This window comes from Rhinoderma darwinii, chromosome 12 (assembly GCF_050947455.1).
Source record: "Rhinoderma darwinii isolate aRhiDar2 chromosome 12, aRhiDar2.hap1, whole genome shotgun sequence".
NCBI lineage: Eukaryota > Metazoa > Chordata > Amphibia > Anura > Rhinodermatidae > Rhinoderma > Rhinoderma darwinii.
Window position 1 is genome coordinate 86170084 of NC_134698.1, and position 18678 is coordinate 86188761.

An 18678-nucleotide genomic window follows, 5' to 3' on the forward strand; every position below is an offset into this window, starting at 1 on the left:
CTGTTATTTTCTTCCGTTTCTGATCCCTACACCTGAGGTTTGACCGTCTCCCCTCATCCGCCTTAAAACATCCCAGTAAATATAAGTCACCGAGTGTTCTGCCTGGTGGCGGAGGAGCGCTCCCTCGATGTGGCGGAGGAGCGCTCCCTCGATGTGGCGGAGGAGCGCTCCCTCGATGTGGCGGAGGAGCGCTCCCTCGATGTGGCGGAGGAGCGCTCCCTCGATGTGGCGGAGGAGCGCTCCCTCGATGTGGCGGAGGAGCGCTCCCTCGATGTGGCGGAGGAGCGCTCCCTCGATGTGGCGGAGGCGGAGGAGCGCTCCCTCGATGAGGCGGAGGAGCGCTCCCTCGATGTGGCGGAGGCGCGCTCCCTCGATGTGGCGGAGGCGCGCTCCCTCGATGTGGCGGAGGCGCGCTCCCTCGATGTGGCGGAGGCGCGCTCCCTCGATGTGGCGGAGGAGCGCTCCTCGATGAGGCGGAGGAGCGCTCCCTCGATGAGGCGGAGGAGCGCTCCCTCGATGAGGCGGAGGAGCGCTCCCTCGATGAGGCGGAGGAGCGCTCCCTCGATGTGGCGCTACATTTGTACTTGGTTCCATCCACAGAACATTTCTCCAGGTGTAACGGCAGCCGCGTTCGTCTTGGACATCGCTGCTCTTCCAACCTCTGGTCCTTAGAAAGAGGACCCCCCCCCCCCCCCAACTCTCCTGACGATCATCCCTCTGATTGAATATAAGATCTTACTGAAGATCCGGAAACCGCATATGAATCCCCTTCTAGACTGAAGCTGCACTACTGCGAGGCTGATGTCATGGAGCCCTGGATTCCATTCCACAATCTCCGTCCGGCCTGAGGAGCTGCAGTTGTGTGGAGGGGACATGATGTCATCAGTCTCTCAGTAGTGCAGCCTCAGACTCTGGGCCTGGAACTTTAGGGGATCGGATCTCATCGTAGAAGGGAATAGAATCGGCTTTCACCTTTTTAGTTCGGATTCCCACGGGTCGGATACGTTGCGTGGAACTGCGCAGCGTATCTGACCTGGAACTCGTGCCACATTCCGTCTAAAAAACCGCACCGTGTTGTGGTGCCGTCTTTCTGGTGGAATTTCCACTGTGGAAAGCGACACTAGAAAAAAAAACGTAGTCATGTAACGTAATTATAAGGCAGCACAGAACGGGGGTGCGGCGGGTCCTGTGTAATCAGACTGTTCTTCATTTATCCAGGTGATGACCGTCATTGACGCTGCGGTGCGGAGCCTCGACTCCCTGCCCTCTCTAGAGGAATATCTGACCGGTCTGGGGAGGAAGCACCGCGCTACCGGGGTCAAACTGGAGTCATTTAACGTGAGGATCCGATTATAGCCCCGACAGAGCAGACCGTGCGGGGTGAACACTTCTCAATCGTTCTCGTGCCCGGGGGATGGGTTAGGCGCTGGTCTTTGTGACGGGGGGGTCCGCAGTTCTGACATCATCTCTTTCTTCCAGACGGTGGGGGAGTCGCTGCTCTACGCGCTGGAGTCCGGACTGGAGGACACGTTCACGTCAAACACTCGCGATGCCTGGAGCCGCCTGTACGGTATTGTGGTGAGCGCCATGAGTCGCGGCTGGTTGAGGGATCCTCAGGGACAATGATCTGTATATAGATGAGGAGCTCCCGCTACAGTCCCTCCACCTCTGTGTGCTTCTGTAATGTGCTGTGTCTATAGTCTCCGTAAACAAGCTGCCGGCCCTGGTGTGAGGGGCCACAGGTGGAGCGGGATGTGGTGTCTGTCACAGTCTCACTTGTATTAAACTGGAATAAAGCAAAGCTGTGTGGTGTGTGCTGCAGCGAGCCTGTGGCCCTAATCCTTACAGGGGCCACTCTAGATTATATCCTATTAGAAAAATGAGTTACCCCATCATCGCCGCCGGCTTCCAGGATGACACCCGGGCTGTAGTCTAATCTCTGTATATTAGGGTCACCACGACTCCCGCCACCTGAGCAGATTGCAGCAACTACAACCCCCTGCAGCCTCAACGAGGTCAGAGGGGAGGGGAGAGGGGGGGGGTCTCATTACGGTCAGTGCTGCGTTCCTCTCCTCACACCCTGAGAACTGCGGCCCCACACGCTGTCTGCAACACCAACATACAGCAATGGAGGGGCCACAGGATGCGGGTTCTGCAGAAATAATCTCTATAGGAGCCGGACTGGCTGCCCATGGCCAATCACAATCCCAGTAGAAATTATAGACACATATGTAAATACAACCTGCTCCACCTGCACACCCAACCAGGCATCTACAACAAAATCTGCTCCACCTCCTCACCCAACCTGTTCAGCCTCTGCAACAGCACCCATCCAAACATGCCTGTACAACACAACCTGCTCCACCACACCTCGAAAAATCTTCCACCTCCAACCTACTTCATACCCAACTACACATCCACAACACAACCTGCTCCACCTCCATTCCCAAACACATCGCTGCAACACAACCTGCTCCAGCTCGACAGCCACCCACATCTACAAAACCTGCTCCCATCTACAGCAAAACCTCCACATGCACATCCATCCAAACACGCTTCTACAACAACAAAATCTGCTCCACCTTCACAACACAATGTGCTCAGCCTCTACAACACAACCTGCCCCAACTCCACACCAAGCACACAACCTGCTCCAACTCCACACCAAGCACACAACCGGCTCCAACTCCACACCAAGCGCACAACCGGCTCCAACTCCACACCAAGCACACAACCTGCTCCAACTCCACACCAAGCGCACAACCTGCTCCAACTCCACACCAAGCGCACAACCTGCTCCAACTCCACACCAAGCGCACAACCTGCTCCACACCCAACAGCCTGTACAACAAAATCTGCTCCACCTTTACACCTAGCCACCTCTACAACACAACCTGCTCCACACACCACCATCTGTGTTGCACCACAAAAACACCTATGCAATACAACCTGCTTCATCTTCACACCAAACATGCTCCACCTCCACACATCTTCACCAAAACCTGCTCACCCAACCTCCTCTAAAAACACAACCTGCTCCATCTCTACTCCAACACCTGCTCAATTCTACAACAAAACGCGCTTCACCTCTACACCACAACCTGCTGCGCCCCCAACCTCTACAACAAAACCTCCTTCATCTGCACGCCTATCCGCCTCTAACACCCAATCAACACAATTTGTTTCCCCTCCGCACCAAACCGGCCTCCTCCAAAAAAAACATCTGCTCCACCTTCACAGCCACCACCTCCAACAAAATGTATTCCACCTCTACTAAACTTGCGCTCAACTGGACACCCAACCACCTCTACAACACAACCTGCTCCACCTCCACACTCACATCAACACGACCTCCATTACACACCTCTGCAACAAAACCTGTTCCATCTGCGCACCCATCCGGCATGAGTGGAGTGACCGCTCTCCTGTACGTGTCACTTGAGCGGCGTGGATCGGATTGTTCGCACAGAACACGCTACGTCAGGTTCGCTCTTTTTAAAATTATATTTGGCAAAAATCAGCAACTTTTTAAATACATTTTTTTTTTTTTCAATGCAAAACGCGCGTTCCCCATGCAAACGCAAAAATAGAGCCGGGGAACGCAGCCGTACAGATGTCTGACAATGGGAGGGGCATAGAGGATTAGCCACACCCCCTTTACATGACATTACTGCAGAATTCCTTACACTGGTTGGGGCCCAATATCATTATGGAGGAGCCCAGTACCCACAATGCCGTCTGCATGTCACAGCGACTCAACCATCCAGGACGCTCAGTGACGAGCCGAACTTTGACCACAATAGATGCCTCATGAGGTGTCAGGGGGACCTCTCCTCAGTGCAGCACCCCTCGTCCTGTGAGCACTCTGATGGGCTGTCTGCGCGGGTCTCCAGAGCACCATACGAGGGGTGAGCCGGGGAGGCCAGAGGTGACAGCTCCTGCTCCTGTAATACAGTGGCCACGAAAACCTGGAGAAGAAAACGCAATGAGCCGCGTGATCAGAGAAGGCGCAACATGAGGATCCTGAACATGAGACCTCAGACTCACCGTGGACTGCAGCGCAGACGATATACTGCTGCTCTCCGTATCCTGGATGATCCCCTCACCCTGCTCCGACATCTACAGGAGACATCAGTGTCAGGACTATAGTCCAGTCATCATCATTACCCCTCAGGGGCGGAGTCTAATGGTCCAGTGCGAATAATCAGTCATCATTACCCCTCAGGGGCGGAGTCTAATGGTCCAGTGTAGATTTATAGTTCTTACCTGATAGCTCGATGGTCTCTTTGGTTGTAATTTTCTTAAACAAAGACCAAAAATGGAGAAGAGCAAACAGCACAGGAGTGTAGCGAATGTAAAGAGTGTGACCGGATGTGTGGACCCTGCCGGAAGAACAAGGGAGGGGAGTGAGGACACAACAGGTGAAGTAACACTCGGCGCCGACCTATGCTAGTCTAGATAATTACACCACCCATCATCCACTGTCTTCCGGCCGGGCACGCCTGTGGTAGGGGATGTGACCCAGTGTGAGGGATATTGTGACAAAGAGAAAAGCATGGAGGGGGGGGGATGATCAGGTGCGCAGGATCCGCCACCACTTACCCAGCCGCAGGACGGAGAAGAAGAGCAGCCAGAAGATGCAGAGAATCGGAGCGGCGAGGAGCTGGCGGGCGGCGGCTGCGTGGAGACTGGGGCTCAGCTTGCTGGGGATGTAGGCGTAGTAGATGTTATAACGGTCAGTCATGTGTTTCAAGAGCAGATACAGCAATCCTGCAATACAGAGACATTGAGGGGTACACACAGACGGGGAGGGTGGTCTGCCATATGTAAGATATTACCAACCACACGACACACGCTATGAATTTCAGTTTGTGACGAGCGGCCGTGGCTCACTGCTCGGCCGGGATCGAGACACATTTATGAAATGCAACTTTTTTTAAAAATTCACATCTTTACTCCACACAGACCCGGGGGGGAAAAAAAGTTCTCCAGTGTGAAAGGCGACGGCAGTGACGTATGTGGTGACAGATTTATCATAGGAGGGACATGGTCAGAAACATACAACACCTACAGGGGCTCCCCTAGAACTTACCAAACGGGGCGATGATGGGGCACGTGATGCTGTACGTCATAACCACAGAGAAGACACACGTGGTCCAGGCGTACTCCAGGCCAAACTGGAATTCATAGGCCTGACTCTGTAATGAGAAACGTCAGGGTCTTCAGACCTGTCCCAGGACCCCCACAACCTGAACCCCACCTTATCCGCAGTATAAAAGATCTACCCGTTTCACATGGAGGCGCTCAGGAACAGACTTGGCAAAGCACAGGCGCGTCGCATACACGGTGAGGCCAGGAATACGCAGTAATTCCATGGCTGTGCCTATCAGGCTGGCGGTGATGACGTAATTCACAAAGAAAGCCCCATTATTTGGAAGAAATACACACCTGAAAGAAGAGGCGAGTCGAGATCAGAGAGCTGTATAGACAGTATAGGGGGGTGTCAGGAGAGACATGTGATCAGAGAGCTGTATAGACAGTATAGGGGGGTGTCAGGAGAGACATGTGATCAAAGAGCGCTGTATAGACAGTATAGGGGGGTGTCAGGAGTGTCATGTGATCAGAGAGCGCTGTATAGACAGCATAGGGGGGTGTCAGGAGAGACATGTGATCAGAGAGTGCTGTATAGACAGTATAGGGGGGGTGTCAGGAGAGACGTGATCAGAGAGCTGTATAGACAGTATAGGGGGGGTGTCAGGAGAGTCATGTGATCAGAGAGCTGTATAGACAGTATAGGGGGGGTGTCAGGAGAGTCATGTGATCAGAGAGCTGTATAGACTGTATATGGGGGTGTCAGGAGAGCCATGTGATCAGAGAGCGCTGTATAGACAGTATAGGGGGGGTGTCAGGAGAGACATGTGATCGGAGAGCTGTATAGACAGTATAGGGGGGTGTCAGGAGAGTCATGTGATCAGAGAGCGCTGTATAGACAGTATAGGGGGGGGTGTCAGGAGTGTCATGTGATCAGAGAGCTGTATAGACAGTATATGGGGGTGTCAGGAGAGTCATGTGATCAGAGAGCTGTATAGACAGTATAGGGGGGGGGTGTCAGGAGTGTCATGTGATCAGAGAGCTGTATAGACAGTATAGGGGGGTGTCAGGAGAGACATGTGATCAGAGAGCTGTATAGACAGTATAGGGGGGTGTCAGGAGAGTCATGTGATCAGAGAGCTGTATAGACAGTATAGGGGGGTGTCAGGAGAGACATGTGATCAGAGAGCGCTGTATAGACTGTATATGGGGGTGTCAGGAGAGTCATGTGATCAGAGAGCTGTATAGACAGTATAGGGGGGTGTCAGGAGAGACATGTGATCAGAGAGCTGTATAGACAGTATAGGGGGGTGTCAGGAGTGTCATGTGATCAGAGAGCTGTATAGACAGTATAGGGGGGTGTCAGGAGTGTCATGTGATCAGAGAGCTGTATAGACAGTATAGGGGGGTGTCAGGAGAGACATGTGATCAGAGAGCGCTGTATAGACTGTATATGGGGGTGTCAGGAGAGTCATGTGATCAGAGAGCTGTATAGACAGTATATGGGGGTGTCAGGAGAGTCATGTGATCAGAGAGCGCTGTATAGACAGTATAGCGGGGGGTATCAGGAGAGACATGTGATCGGAGAGCTGTATAGACAGTATAGGGGGGGTGTCAGGAGAGTCATGTGATCAGAGAGCTGTATAGACAGTATAGGGGGGGTATCAGGAGTGTCATGTGATCAGAGCGCTGTATAGACAGTATAGGGGGGGTCAGGAGAGACATGTGATCAGAGAGCGCTGCATAGACAGTATAGGGGGGGGTGTCAGGAGAGTCATGTGATCAGAGAGCGCTGTATAGACAGTATAGGGGGGTATCAGGAGAGTCATGTGATCAGAGAGCGCTGTATAGACAGTATAGCGGGGGTATCAGGAGAGTCATGTGATCAGAGAGCGCTGTATAGACAGTATAGGGGGGTATCAGGAGAGTCATGTGATCAGAGAGCGCTGTATAGACAGTATAGCGGGGGTATCAGGAGAGTCATGTGATCAGAGAGCGCTGTATAGACAGTATAGCGGGGGGTCAGGAGAGACGTGATCAGAGAGCTGTATAGACAGTATAGGGGGGGGGGTGTCAGGAGAGTCATGTGATCAGAGAGCTGTATAGACAGTATAGGGGGGTGTCAGGAGAGTCATGTGATCAGAGAGCGCTGTATAGACAGTATAGGGGGGGTATCAGGAGAGTCATGTGATCAGAGAGCTGTATAGACAGTATAGGGGGGGTATCAGGAGAGTCATGTGATCAGAGAGCTGTATAGACAGTATAGGGGAGGTATCAGGAGAGTCATGTGATCAGAGAACTGTATAGACAGTATAGGGGGGGTATCAGGAGAGACATGTGATCGGAGAGCTGTATAGACAGTATAGGGGGGTGTCAGGAGAGACATGTGATCAGAGAGCGCTGTATAGACAGTATAGGGGGGTGTCAGGAGAGTCATGTGATCAGAGAGCGCTGTATAGACAGTATAGCGGGGGGTATCAGGAGAGACATGTGATCGGAGAGCTGTATAGACAGTATAGGGGGGGTATCAGGAGAGACATGTGATCGGAGAGCTGTATAGACTGTATATGGGGGTGTCAGGAGAGTCATGTGATCAGAGAGCTGTATAGACAGTATATGGGGGTGTCAGGAGAGTCATGTGATCAGAGAGCGCTGTATAGACAGTATAGCGGGGGGTATCAGGAGAGACATGTGATCGGAGAGCTGTATAGACAGTATAGGGGGGGTGTCAGGAGAGTCATGTGATCAGAGAGCTGTATAGACAGTATAGGGGGGGTATCAGGAGTGTCATGTGATCAGAGCGCTGTATAGACAGTATAGGGGGGGTCAGGAGAGACATGTGATCAGAGAGCTGTATAGACAGTATAGGGGGGGTATCAGGAGAGACGTGTGATCAGAGAGCGCTGCATAGACAGTATAGGGGGGGGTGTCAGGAGAGTCATGTGATCAGAGAGCGCTGTATAGACAGTATAGGGGGGTATCAGGAGAGTCATGTGATCAGAGAGCGCTGTATAGACAGTATAGCGGGGGTATCAGGAGAGTCATGTGATCAGAGAGCGCTGTATAGACAGTATAGGGGGGTATCAGGAGAGTCATGTGATCAGAGAGCGCTGTATAGACAGTATAGCGGGGGTATCAGGAGAGTCATGTGATCAGAGAGCGCTGTATAGACAGTATAGCGGGGGGTCAGGAGAGACGTGATCAGAGAGCTGTATAGACAGTATAGGGGGGGGGGTGTCAGGAGAGTCATGTGATCAGAGAGCTGTATAGACAGTATAGGGGGGTGTCAGGAGAGTCATGTGATCAGAGAGCGCTGTATAGACAGTATAGGGGGGGTATCAGGAGAGTCATGTGATCAGAGAGCTGTATAGACAGTATAGGGGAGGTATCAGGAGAGTCATGTGATCAGAGAACTGTATAGACAGTATAGGGGGGGTATCAGGAGAGACATGTGATCGGAGAGCTGTATAGACAGTATAGGGGGGTGTCAGGAGAGACATGTGATCAGAGAGCGCTGTATAGACAGTATAGGGGGGTGTCAGGGGAGTCATCTGATCAGAGAGCGCTGTATAGACAGTATAGGGGGGTATCAGGAGAGACGTGTGATCAGAGAGCGCTGCATAGACAGTATAGGGGGGGTGTCAGGAGAGTCGTGATCAGAGCGCTGTATAGACAGTATAGGGGGGTGTCAGGAGAGCCATGTGATCAGAGAGAGCTGTATACACAGTATAGGGGGGTATCAGGAGAGTCATGTGATCAGAGAGCTGTATAGACAGTATAGGGGGGGGGTGTCAGGAGAGTCATGTGATCAGAGAGCTGTATAGACAGTATAGGGGGGGTATCAGGAGAGACATGTGATCAGAGAGCTGTATAGACAGTATAGGGGGGGTGTCAGGAGAGTCATGTGATCAGAGAGCTGTATAGACAGTATAGGGGGGGTGCCAGGAGAGACATGTGATCAGAGAGCTGTATAGACAGTATAGGGGGGTGTCAGGAGAGTCATGTGATCAGAGAGCGCTGTATAGACAGTATAGGGGGGGTATCAGGAGAGTCATGTGATCAGAGAGCTGTATAGACAGTATAGGGGAGGTATCAGGAGAGTCATGTGATCAGAGAACTGTATAGACAGTATAGGGGGGGTATCAGGAGAGACATGTGATCGGAGAGCTGTATAGACAGTATAGGGGGGTGTCAGGAGAGACATGTGATCAGAGAGCGCTGTATAGACAGTATAGGGGGGTGTCAGGGGAGTCATCTGATCAGAGAGCGCTGTATAGACAGTATAGGGGGGTATCAGGAGAGACGTGTGATCAGAGAGCGCTGCATAGACAGTATAGGGGGGGTGTCAGGAGAGTCGTGATCAGAGCGCTGTATAGACAGTATAGGGGGGTGTCAGGAGAGCCATGTGATCAGAGAGAGCTGTATACACAGTATAGGGGGGTATCAGGAGAGTCATGTGATCAGAGAGCTGTATAGACAGTATAGGGGGGGGGGTGTCAGGAGAGTCATGTGATCAGAGAGCTGTATAGACAGTATAGGGGGGGTATCAGGAGAGACATGTGATCAGAGAGCTGTATAGACAGTATAGGGGGGGTGTCAGGAGAGTCATGTGATCAGAGAGCTGTATAGGCAGTATAGGGGGGGTGCCAGGAGAGACATGTGATCAGAGAGCTGTATAGACAGTATAGGGGGTGTCGGGAGTAAATGAACGTATGGTTCAGGTTTTCAGTACTCACTGGAACTTCAGATTGGCTGAATCCAGGAAGTGGATATCAAAGAGCCATCGGAAGAAGAGATCCAAGCTGGTGGAGAAAGGAGTGAATGTAAGCTCTGCAGACAACTCTGCCATACTGTAATAAAAGCCATGTAGAGCCTGATCGGAGACAGCAGGACGCAGGGATGGGGCAGAGGGACAGTACCTGGTCAGCCCTAGGGAGGGCAGTATGATGACCATGAAGACCAGGAACAGGTAACACTTGTGCATCGTTAGCTGATTCTCATTGGACCTGAAAAGCAAAGAAATGCATTGTGGGAGTGAAAGAACTGATGACAGACTGCGGAGACGTCATGGGGAACAAGGTGGTGGGGTTGACTCTCGGCAACCGGCAGGGCAGAGACTATAGCGAGGTACACACGGGGTGTTAATTCTACACAGCATGGTCGCCAATGCAGCGGACCCCAATAACACAGGAGGAGGAAGACGAGGAGGAGGACGAGCGGTTACCTGGTCCAGTGGCATTCCAGGAAGGCGGAATAATACACCAGGAAGGGCAGACCCACCGAGAACATCCACAGCAGCAGCGTGGGCAGAAACTGGGTGATAACCGGGTTCTGAGAGGAAACAACAGATGAGGGGTGAGATGGGGAAGACTGGCAGATACGGGGGGAATATAACGAGACCTCATGTGACTGCTCACCTGTAAGTTCTCCACAGGATGAGTGACATTGAATCTGTCCATGGTGCTGACTATGACTGCCGGTGTGGTCAGGAAGAAGAGCAGGAGGAACAAGGCCAAGTTCAGACCCACAAGCCGTACCCACCACATGGGCCCAGACACCGCCAGATTCTCCCTGTTACCAGCAGGAATATTAGCGGCAAACAATACAAGCGACAGACACACGACACGCGACAGCTACTCACCAGATGACATCATTGGGCGCAGGAGCATAACGCACACCCCACTGGTGAGAATAGAGAAGTGGGGTGACTGAGGACTGCTGGGGGGCTCGTCGACAGCGTGGCCCGCTATAGTCCTGGATGATTCTGATGGGAGAAAAATTCTGATGACTATCTCAGGTATTAGGTCATCACCGCCATGTTATCATGTTGCGCCAGGTCCGCAGCGTCCTTCAGGTGCGCTTACAACGACTCGTTCAGATGTTCCTATTGTAGTATCACATGGTAAAGTCTGTGGGGCAGGGAGCGGCAATCCCTACGTTATATAAAGTGCTGGGTACACGGACAGGCACCAAATACCAATAAACCAACCAGAAAGTGACTGGAGCCAAGAGCGTCCGATCACCTATGTGACACCGCAGCGATCACCCCCTCCATAAAGGGTCTATAGTGACATGCGGCGGTCTGACGGGACGAGTCACTCACACTGCGGTCATCCTCTCGTCCTGGAAGGTAACAAACGCAGTGCCCAGTCTCTTCAGGGGGATGCGATTCCTCTCGGCAGTGAACTCGTCTGTCAGTTTCTCCTCCAGCTCTGCATAATACTGCTCCGCTTCTACCTGAGTGTGGGGGACACAGGAGAGAAGGACACAAGGTAAGGACACAGCCGGGGGGCTCACCAGAGTCCTGCATGTCTCTGAGCCCCTGTGGAGTGACTGCAGGTGCAGTACATTTTGGTGCCATATAAACAGGACATCTGTATGAGGCCGGGGAGCAGATCGTCTCCAGAAACGGCCACCGTTACTCTGATGCGGTGTCTGCTCTCATCCGGCTATGGAAAGTACCTTCTGGAAGCCGCAGCAATCACAGGGGCACAGCCGGGCACACGGGTGGGTTTTAATCAGAATTCTTCCTTCTTTCTGAGACCTTCCAGCAAAGTACAGACGACCTTTCATAGCTCGACGCCTAAGGAAAATATGGATAAATAAGCAGAGTAAGGAGAGGGCAGCTGGGAAGATCCATGGCTGTGATTGGTAGAGAGATTATAAGTCTCCATACAGCGCACTCTCCACTCCATATACGTCCTATGTGGTCACCAGTGTAGAAAAAGTGTGAGCGACATGAGATGGGGAGAAGCCGGATGGAGCCCCCATTACTAGAGCGCGTCAGAGCAACGCCAGGCCACGGATCAGCAGAGTGTGTGCAATGGATTAGTGACATCACATATAGTCTGGGCTGGGGCTTACTGAGTGCCCGTCCCCGTACATGCCTTCTGATGGACCGCCACAATGGAAAGAACGGTGTGACTAAACAAAACTGGGGGCATCACAGACTATTTCATCACACGACGCCTCCTTACCAGATCAATGTAATGTGTATTGTGCACGTGTACAACTAGGACCCTGTACACATCACGTTTATGATTTACGTTTAGCGTGTATGCAGAGAGAGCGCCCACCGCACACACCAAGCATGTCCGTAAGCTTGCCCAAAGGAGTTCAAAAGAGTTTCCTTTTGGTCTCGATAGTGCAAAAAAACCAGTATGGATGGAATAGTAGACTACACAGGCGGCATCCGTGAAAGAAGAGGCGAGAACCAATAAAGAAACTGCAGGGGGAGGATGAAGCGCTCCTTCTAGATCTGTCCTCTGCCTTGTACATTACTCTGTGCTCCTCCTTCTAGACCTGTCCTCCGCCTTCTACATTACTCTGGGCTCCTCCTTCTAGACCTGTTCTCCACCTTCTACATTACTATGTGCTCCTCCTACTAGACCTGTCCTCTGCTTCTACATTACTCTGGGCTCCTCCTTCTAGACCTGTCCTCTGCCTTCTACATTACTCTGTGCACCTCCTCCTAGACCTGTCCTCTACCTTCTACATTACTCTCTGCTCCTCCTTCTACACCTGTCCTCTACCTTCTACATTACTCTGTGCACCTCCTTCTAGACCTGTCCTCCAGCTTCTACATTACTCTCTGCTCCTCCTACTAGACCTGTCCTCTGCTTCTACATTACTCTGGGCTCCTCCTTCTAGACCTGTCCTCTGCTTCTACATTACTCTGTGCTCCTCCTTCTAGACCTGTCCTCTACCTTCTATATTACTCTGTGTTCCTAATCCTAGACCTGTCCTCTGCTTCTACATTACTCTGGGCTCCTCCTTCTAGACCTGTCCTCTGCCTTCTACATTACTCTGTGCTCCTCCTTCTAGACCTGTCCTCTACCTTCTACATTACTCTCTGCTCCTCCTTCTAGACCTGTCCTCTGCCTTCTACATTACTCTGTGCTCCTCCTTCCAGACCTGTCCTCTGCCTTCTACATTACTCTGTGCTCCTCCTTCTAGACCTGTCCTCTGCCTTCTACATTACTCTGTGCTCCTCCTCCTACACCTGTCCTCTGCTTCTACATTACTCTGTGCTGCTCCTTCTACTCCTGTCCTCTGCTTCTACATTACTCTGTGCTCCTCCTTCTACTCCTGTCCTCTGCCTTCTACATTACTCTGTGCACCTCCTCCTAGACCTGTCCTCTACCTTCTACATTACTCTGTGCTCCTCCTTCTACACCTGTCCTCCGCCTTCTACATTACTCTGGGCTCCTCCTTCTACACCTGTCCTCTGCCTTCTACATTACTTTGTGCTCCTCCTTCTAGACCTGTCCTCTGCCTTCTACATTACTCTGTGCTCCTCCTCCTACACCTGTCCTCTGCTTCTACATTACTCTGTGCTCCTCCTTCTAGACCTGTCCTCTACCTTCTACATTACTCTGGGCTCCTCCTTCTAGACCTGTCTGCCGATTCTACATTACTCTGTGCTCCTCCTACTAGACCTGTCCTCTGCCTTCTACATTACTCTGTGCTCCTCCTTCTAGACCTGTCCTCCAGCTTCTACATTACTCTGTGCTCCTCCTACTAGACCTGTCCTCTGCCTTCTGCATTACTCTGTGCGCCTCCTTCTAGACCTGTCCTCTGCCTTCTACATTACTCTGGGCTCCTCCTTCTAGACCTGTCCTCTGCCTTCTACATTACTCTGTGCTCCTCCCCCTAGACCTGTCCTCTGCCTTCTACATCACTCTGTGCTCCTCCTCCTAGACCTGTCCTCCGCCTTCTACATTACTCTGTGCTCTTCCTTCTAGACCTGTCCTCTACCTTGTACATTACTCTGTGCTCCTCCTTCTACACCTGTCCTCTACCTTCTACATTACTCTGTGCACCTCCTTCTAGACCTGTCCTCTACCTTCTACATTGCTCTGTGCTCCTCCTTCTAGACCTGTCCTCTGCCTTCTACATTACTCTGTGCTCCTCCTTCTACACCTGTCCTCTACCTTCTACATTACTCTGTGCTCCTCCTTCTAGACCTGTCCTCTACCTTCTACATTACTCTGTGCTCCTCCTTCAAGACCTGTCCTCTGCTTCTACATTACTCTGTGCTCCTCCTTCTAGACCTGTCCTCTGCCTTCTACATCACTCTGTGCTCCTCCTTCTAGACCTGTCCTCTGCCTTCTACATTACTATGTGCTCCTCCTCCTAGACCTGTTCTCTGCCTTCTACATTACTCTGTGCTCCTCCCCCTAGACCTGTCCTCTGCCTTCTACATCACTCTGTGCTCCTCCTTCTAGACCTGTTCTCTGCCTTCTACATTACTCTGTGCTCCTTCCCCTAGACCTGTCCTCTGCCTTCTACATCACGCTGTGCTCCTCCTCCTAGACCTGTCCTCCGCCTTCTACATTACTCTGTGCTCCTCCTTCTAGACCTGTCCTCTACCTTGTACATTACTCTGGGCTCCTCCTTCTAGACCTGTCTGCCGATTCTACATTACTCTGTGCTCCTCCTACTAGACCTGTCCTCTGCCTTCTACATTACTCTGTGCTCCTCCTTCTAGACCTGTCCTCCAGCTTCTACATTACTCTGTGCTCCTCCTACTAGACCTGTTCTCTGCCTTCTACATTACTCTGTGCTCCTTCCCCTAGACCTGTCCTCTGCCTTCTACATCACGCTGTGCTCCTCCTCCTACACCTGTCCTCTGCTTCTACATTACTCTGTGCTCCTCCTTCTAGACCTGTCCTCTACCTTCTACATTACTCTGGGCTCCTCCTTCTAGACCTGTCTGCCGATTCTACATTACTCTGTGCTCCTCCTACTAGACCTGTCCTCTGCCTTCTACATTACTCTGTGCTCCTCCTTCTAGACCTGTCCTCCAGCTTCTACATTACTCTGTGCTCCTCCTACTAGACCTGTCCTCTGCCTTCTGCATTACTCTGTGCGCCTCCTTCTAGACCTGTCCTCTGCCTTCTACATTACTCTGGGCTCCTCCTTCTAGACCTGTCCTCTGCCTTCTACATTACTCTGTGCTCCTCCCCCTAGACCTGTCCTCTGCCTTCTACATCACTCTGTGCTCCTCCTCCTAGACCTGTCCTCCGCCTTCTACATTACTCTGTGCTCTTCCTTCTAGACCTGTCCTCTACCTTGTACATTACTCTGTGCTCCTCCTTCTACACCTGTCCTCTACCTTCTACATTACTCGGTGCACCTCCTTCTAGACCTGTCCTCTACCTTCTACATTGCTCTGTGCTCCTCCTTCTAGACCTGTCCTCTGCCTTCTACATTACTCTGTGCTCCTCCTTCTACACCTGTCCTCTACCTTCTACATTACTCTGTGCTCCTCCTTCTAGACCTGTCCTCTACCTTCTACATTACTCTGTGCTCCTCCTTCAAGACCTGTCCTCTGCTTCTACATTACTCTGTGCTCCTCCTTCTAGACCTGTCCTCTGCCTTCTACATCACTCTGTGCTCCTCCTTCTAGACCTGTCCTCCACCTTCTACATTACTCTGGGCTCCTCCTTCTAGACCTGTCCTCTGCTTCTACATTACTATGTGCTCCTCCTCCTAGACCTGTTCTCTGCCTTCTACATTACTCTGTGCTCCTCCCCCTAGACCTGTCCTCTGCCTTCTACATCACTCTGTGCTCCTCCTCCTAGACCTGTCCTCCGCCTTCTACATTACTCTGTGCTCCTCCATCTACACCTGTCCTCTACCTTCTACATGACTCTGTGCTCCTCCTTCTAGACCTGTCCTCTACCTTCTACATTACTCTGTGCTTCTCCTTCTAGACCTGTCCTCCGCCTTCTACATTACTCTGTGCTCCTCCTTCTAGACCTGTCCTCCAGCTTCTACATTACTCTGGGCTCCTCCTTCTAGAACTGTCCACTATCTTCTACATTACTCTGTGCTCCTCCTTCTAGACCTGTCCTCCGCCTTCTACATTACTCTGGGCTCCTCCTTCTAGACCTGTCCTCTACCTTCTACATTACTCTGTGCTCCTCCTTTTAGATCTGTCCTCTGCCTTCTACATTACTCTGTGCTCCTCCTTCTAGACCTGTCCTCTACCTTCTACATTACTCTGTGCTCCTCCTTCTAGACCTGTCCTCTACCTTCTATATTACTCTGTGTTCCTAATCCTAGACCTGTCCTCTGCTTCTACATTACTCTGGGCTCCTCCTTCTAGACCTGTCCTCTGCCTTCTACATTACTCTGTGCTCCTCCTTCTAGACCTGTCCTCTGCCTTCTACATTACTCTGTGCTCCTCCTTCTTGACCTGTCCTCTGCCTTCTACATTACTCTGTGCTCCTCCTTCTAGACCTGTCCTCCAGCTTCTACATTACTCTGGGCTCCTCCTTCTAGAACTGTCCACTACCTTCTACATTACTCTGTGCTCCTCCTTCTAGACCTGTCCTCCGCCTTCTACATTACTCTGTGCTCCTCCTTCTAGACCTGTCCTCCAGCTTCTACATTACTCTGGGCTCCTCCTTCTAGAACTGTCCACTACCTTCTACATTACTCTGTGCTCCTCCTTCTAGACCTGTCCTCCGCCTTCTACATTACTCTGTGCTCCTCCTTCTAGACCTGTCCTCCGCCTTCTACATTACTCTGTGCTCCTCCTTCTAGACCTGTCCTCCAGCTTCTACATTACTCTGGGCTCCTCCTTCTAGACCTGTCCTCTGCCTCCTACATTACTCTGTGCTCCTCCTTCTAGATCTGTCCTCTGCCTTCTACATTACTCTGTGCTCCTCCTTCTAGACCTGTCCTCTGCCTTCTACATTACTCTGTGCTCCTCCTACTAGACCTGTCCTCTGCCTTCTACATTACTCTGTGCTCCTCCTTCTAGACCTGTCCTCTGCCTTCTACATCACTCTGTGCTCCTCCTCCTAGACCTGTCCTCCGCCTTCTACATTACTCTGTGCTCCTCCTTCAAGACCTGTCCTCTGCTTCTACATTACTCTGTGCTCCTCCTTCTAGACCTGTCCTCCACCTTCTACATTACTCTGGGCTCCTCCTTCTAGACCTGTCCTCTGCCTTCTACATTACTCTGGGCTCCTCCTTCTAGACCTATCCTCTACATTACTCTGGGCTCCTCCTTCTAGACCTATCCTCTACATTACTCTGGGCTCCTCCTTCTAGACCTGTCCTCTACCTTCTACATTACTCTGTGCTCCTAATCCTAGACTTGTTCTCCGACTTCCAAGAATCCAGTCACCACTACGCTATCACATGAGCAGCTTCAACCCTCACCTACAGTCTCCTTCCCTTGTAGATTTTGAGCCCTCGTGGGCAGGGTCCTCTGTCCTCCTGTTTCAGTCTATCATTCATTAAGCTCATGCTTATTGTAATTGTTGTTTTTATCGTCTCACGTTTTGTACTTTTTTCTATGTACGGCGCCCTGGAATGAATGGCGCTTAAAAATAAATAATAATACAAATAAATGATTAGATACCAGATCTTTGTTATGTATGTGTTATCTTCTCATCCTTTTGGAGTGACACACAGATAGACTTTTTTGTCAGGCGTCTCCTCACCTTTCCATATCCAACTTCATCAGTCTGCGCACATCATAGCTGAACTGGACATCGGTGACGGTGCAGCTGGGATACGCCTCACTGCAACACAAAACAGCGGCTTACGGTCTAGCCTATTGTGACAAAGGTGTGAGGCCTCCTGTCTGTATAGCACTCAGGTGTAGGCCACCATTCCTATGCCCCTTAGGTGAAGGACCCCCTTTCCATATGCCCCGCAGATGGAGACCCTCTACCCATACACCCCTCAGTTGGCGGCCCACCGCTCATTAAGCCTAGTCAGTTAGATGGCTGCCTTCTTTGTACATATGTCTGGAAAAGACCCCCCTCTCTCCAGGCGCTCATTAGATGAAGGTTCTGTCATACAGATGATGATTTGCCGGTAACACTTACTGGAAATGTTTGGTGAGAAGTGAAGGGTCAGCGATCTCTTGAGGAATTTGTGTCACCATGAGGGTTCGAGCCACCTGGAAATATAAACAGAGGAGACAGAAGAGGTTATGTCTCGTCCTGTATGAGATCCCCACACATGAGAGGTGACCGAGGAGGGGGCAGGGTCCGCATTGGTACATAGTATTTTATGTACCATTTCCACACAAACCACGGACTAACTCTGTGTGTGATGTGGGGGGCCCGGGTTCAGCCAGTGTGTGGTCTTTTCACCTTATCATCCTCTCTGTAGTGTAATGAGGCCGAGTGATGGCGCATACACAGAACGGTCAGCAGGAAGTAAAGCAGCGCAAAGACGCTGTGCAGCCACAAGAAGCGGTCCCTGCAGGACATAAACAAGATCCATCAGTGATCGCTGCAGCCCCAGCGTCCCTCACACCCGCCGGGGGGCTATTACTCACTGTGCTGGGACATTGACGATTGTAGTGCGTCCAAACTGGGCCGGATGGTCACCTGCAGGTACAGAAATAACGGGTCAGTGATCGGGTGAGGACTAGGAGAGGGGTAACAGGTGACTCACCCAACAAATCTCCAGAGAAGTTGACTGGTAAGATGATAGATACTGAGAGTACACAGACAAGAAGCAGCAGCACCAGCAGGTGACGCTGATAGGACAGATACGTGATGGCGTCCACCCCACATTTACTCTGGATTTCCTCATCCCTAGAACAAGAAGCAC

The 18678-nt window shown here is 51.5% G+C and overlaps 2 protein-coding genes across 5 annotated transcripts in view; one reads left to right on the plus strand and one right to left on the minus strand.

The window, feature by feature from the left end:
* NGB (neuroglobin) overlaps positions 1 to 1806 on the plus strand; it is an 18822-nt gene extending 17016 nt beyond the window's left edge. Inside the window, exons 10-12 of the mRNA XM_075843509.1 lie at positions 77 to 447; positions 1219 to 1338; positions 1480 to 1806. Coding sequence (XP_075699624.1) covers positions 77 to 447; positions 1219 to 1338; positions 1480 to 1626 — 638 coding nt within the window. The 3' untranslated portion in view covers positions 1627 to 1806. The remainder of the gene's footprint in view (positions 1 to 76; positions 448 to 1218; positions 1339 to 1479) is intronic.
* Positions 1807 to 3489: 1683 nt separating this feature from the next.
* Positions 3490 to 18678, minus strand: part of TMEM63C (transmembrane protein 63C) — a 90766-nt gene continuing 75577 nt past the window's right edge. For all 4 annotated transcript variants that reach the window (XM_075844503.1, XM_075844504.1, XM_075844506.1 and 1 more), the window contains 18 exons: positions 18520 to 18662; positions 18401 to 18452; positions 18213 to 18321; positions 17943 to 18016; positions 17553 to 17633; positions 11554 to 11674; positions 11195 to 11328; positions 10733 to 10855; positions 10509 to 10662; positions 10316 to 10422; positions 10011 to 10097; positions 9828 to 9893; positions 5286 to 5448; positions 5093 to 5198; positions 4603 to 4770; positions 4267 to 4382; positions 4048 to 4119; positions 3490 to 3968 (listed from right to left, as the gene is read on the minus strand). In XM_075844503.1, the coding sequence (XP_075700618.1) occupies positions 3819 to 3968; positions 4048 to 4119; positions 4267 to 4382; positions 4603 to 4770; positions 5093 to 5198; positions 5286 to 5448; positions 9828 to 9893; positions 10011 to 10097; positions 10316 to 10422; positions 10509 to 10662; positions 10733 to 10855; positions 11195 to 11328; positions 11554 to 11674; positions 17553 to 17633; positions 17943 to 18016; positions 18213 to 18321; positions 18401 to 18452; positions 18520 to 18662 (2026 nt within the window). In that variant the 3' untranslated portion in view covers positions 3490 to 3818. The remainder of the gene's footprint in view (positions 3969 to 4047; positions 4120 to 4266; positions 4383 to 4602; positions 4771 to 5092; positions 5199 to 5285; positions 5449 to 9827; positions 9894 to 10010; positions 10098 to 10315; positions 10423 to 10508; positions 10663 to 10732; positions 10856 to 11194; positions 11329 to 11553; positions 11675 to 17552; positions 17634 to 17942; positions 18017 to 18212; positions 18322 to 18400; positions 18453 to 18519; positions 18663 to 18678) is intronic.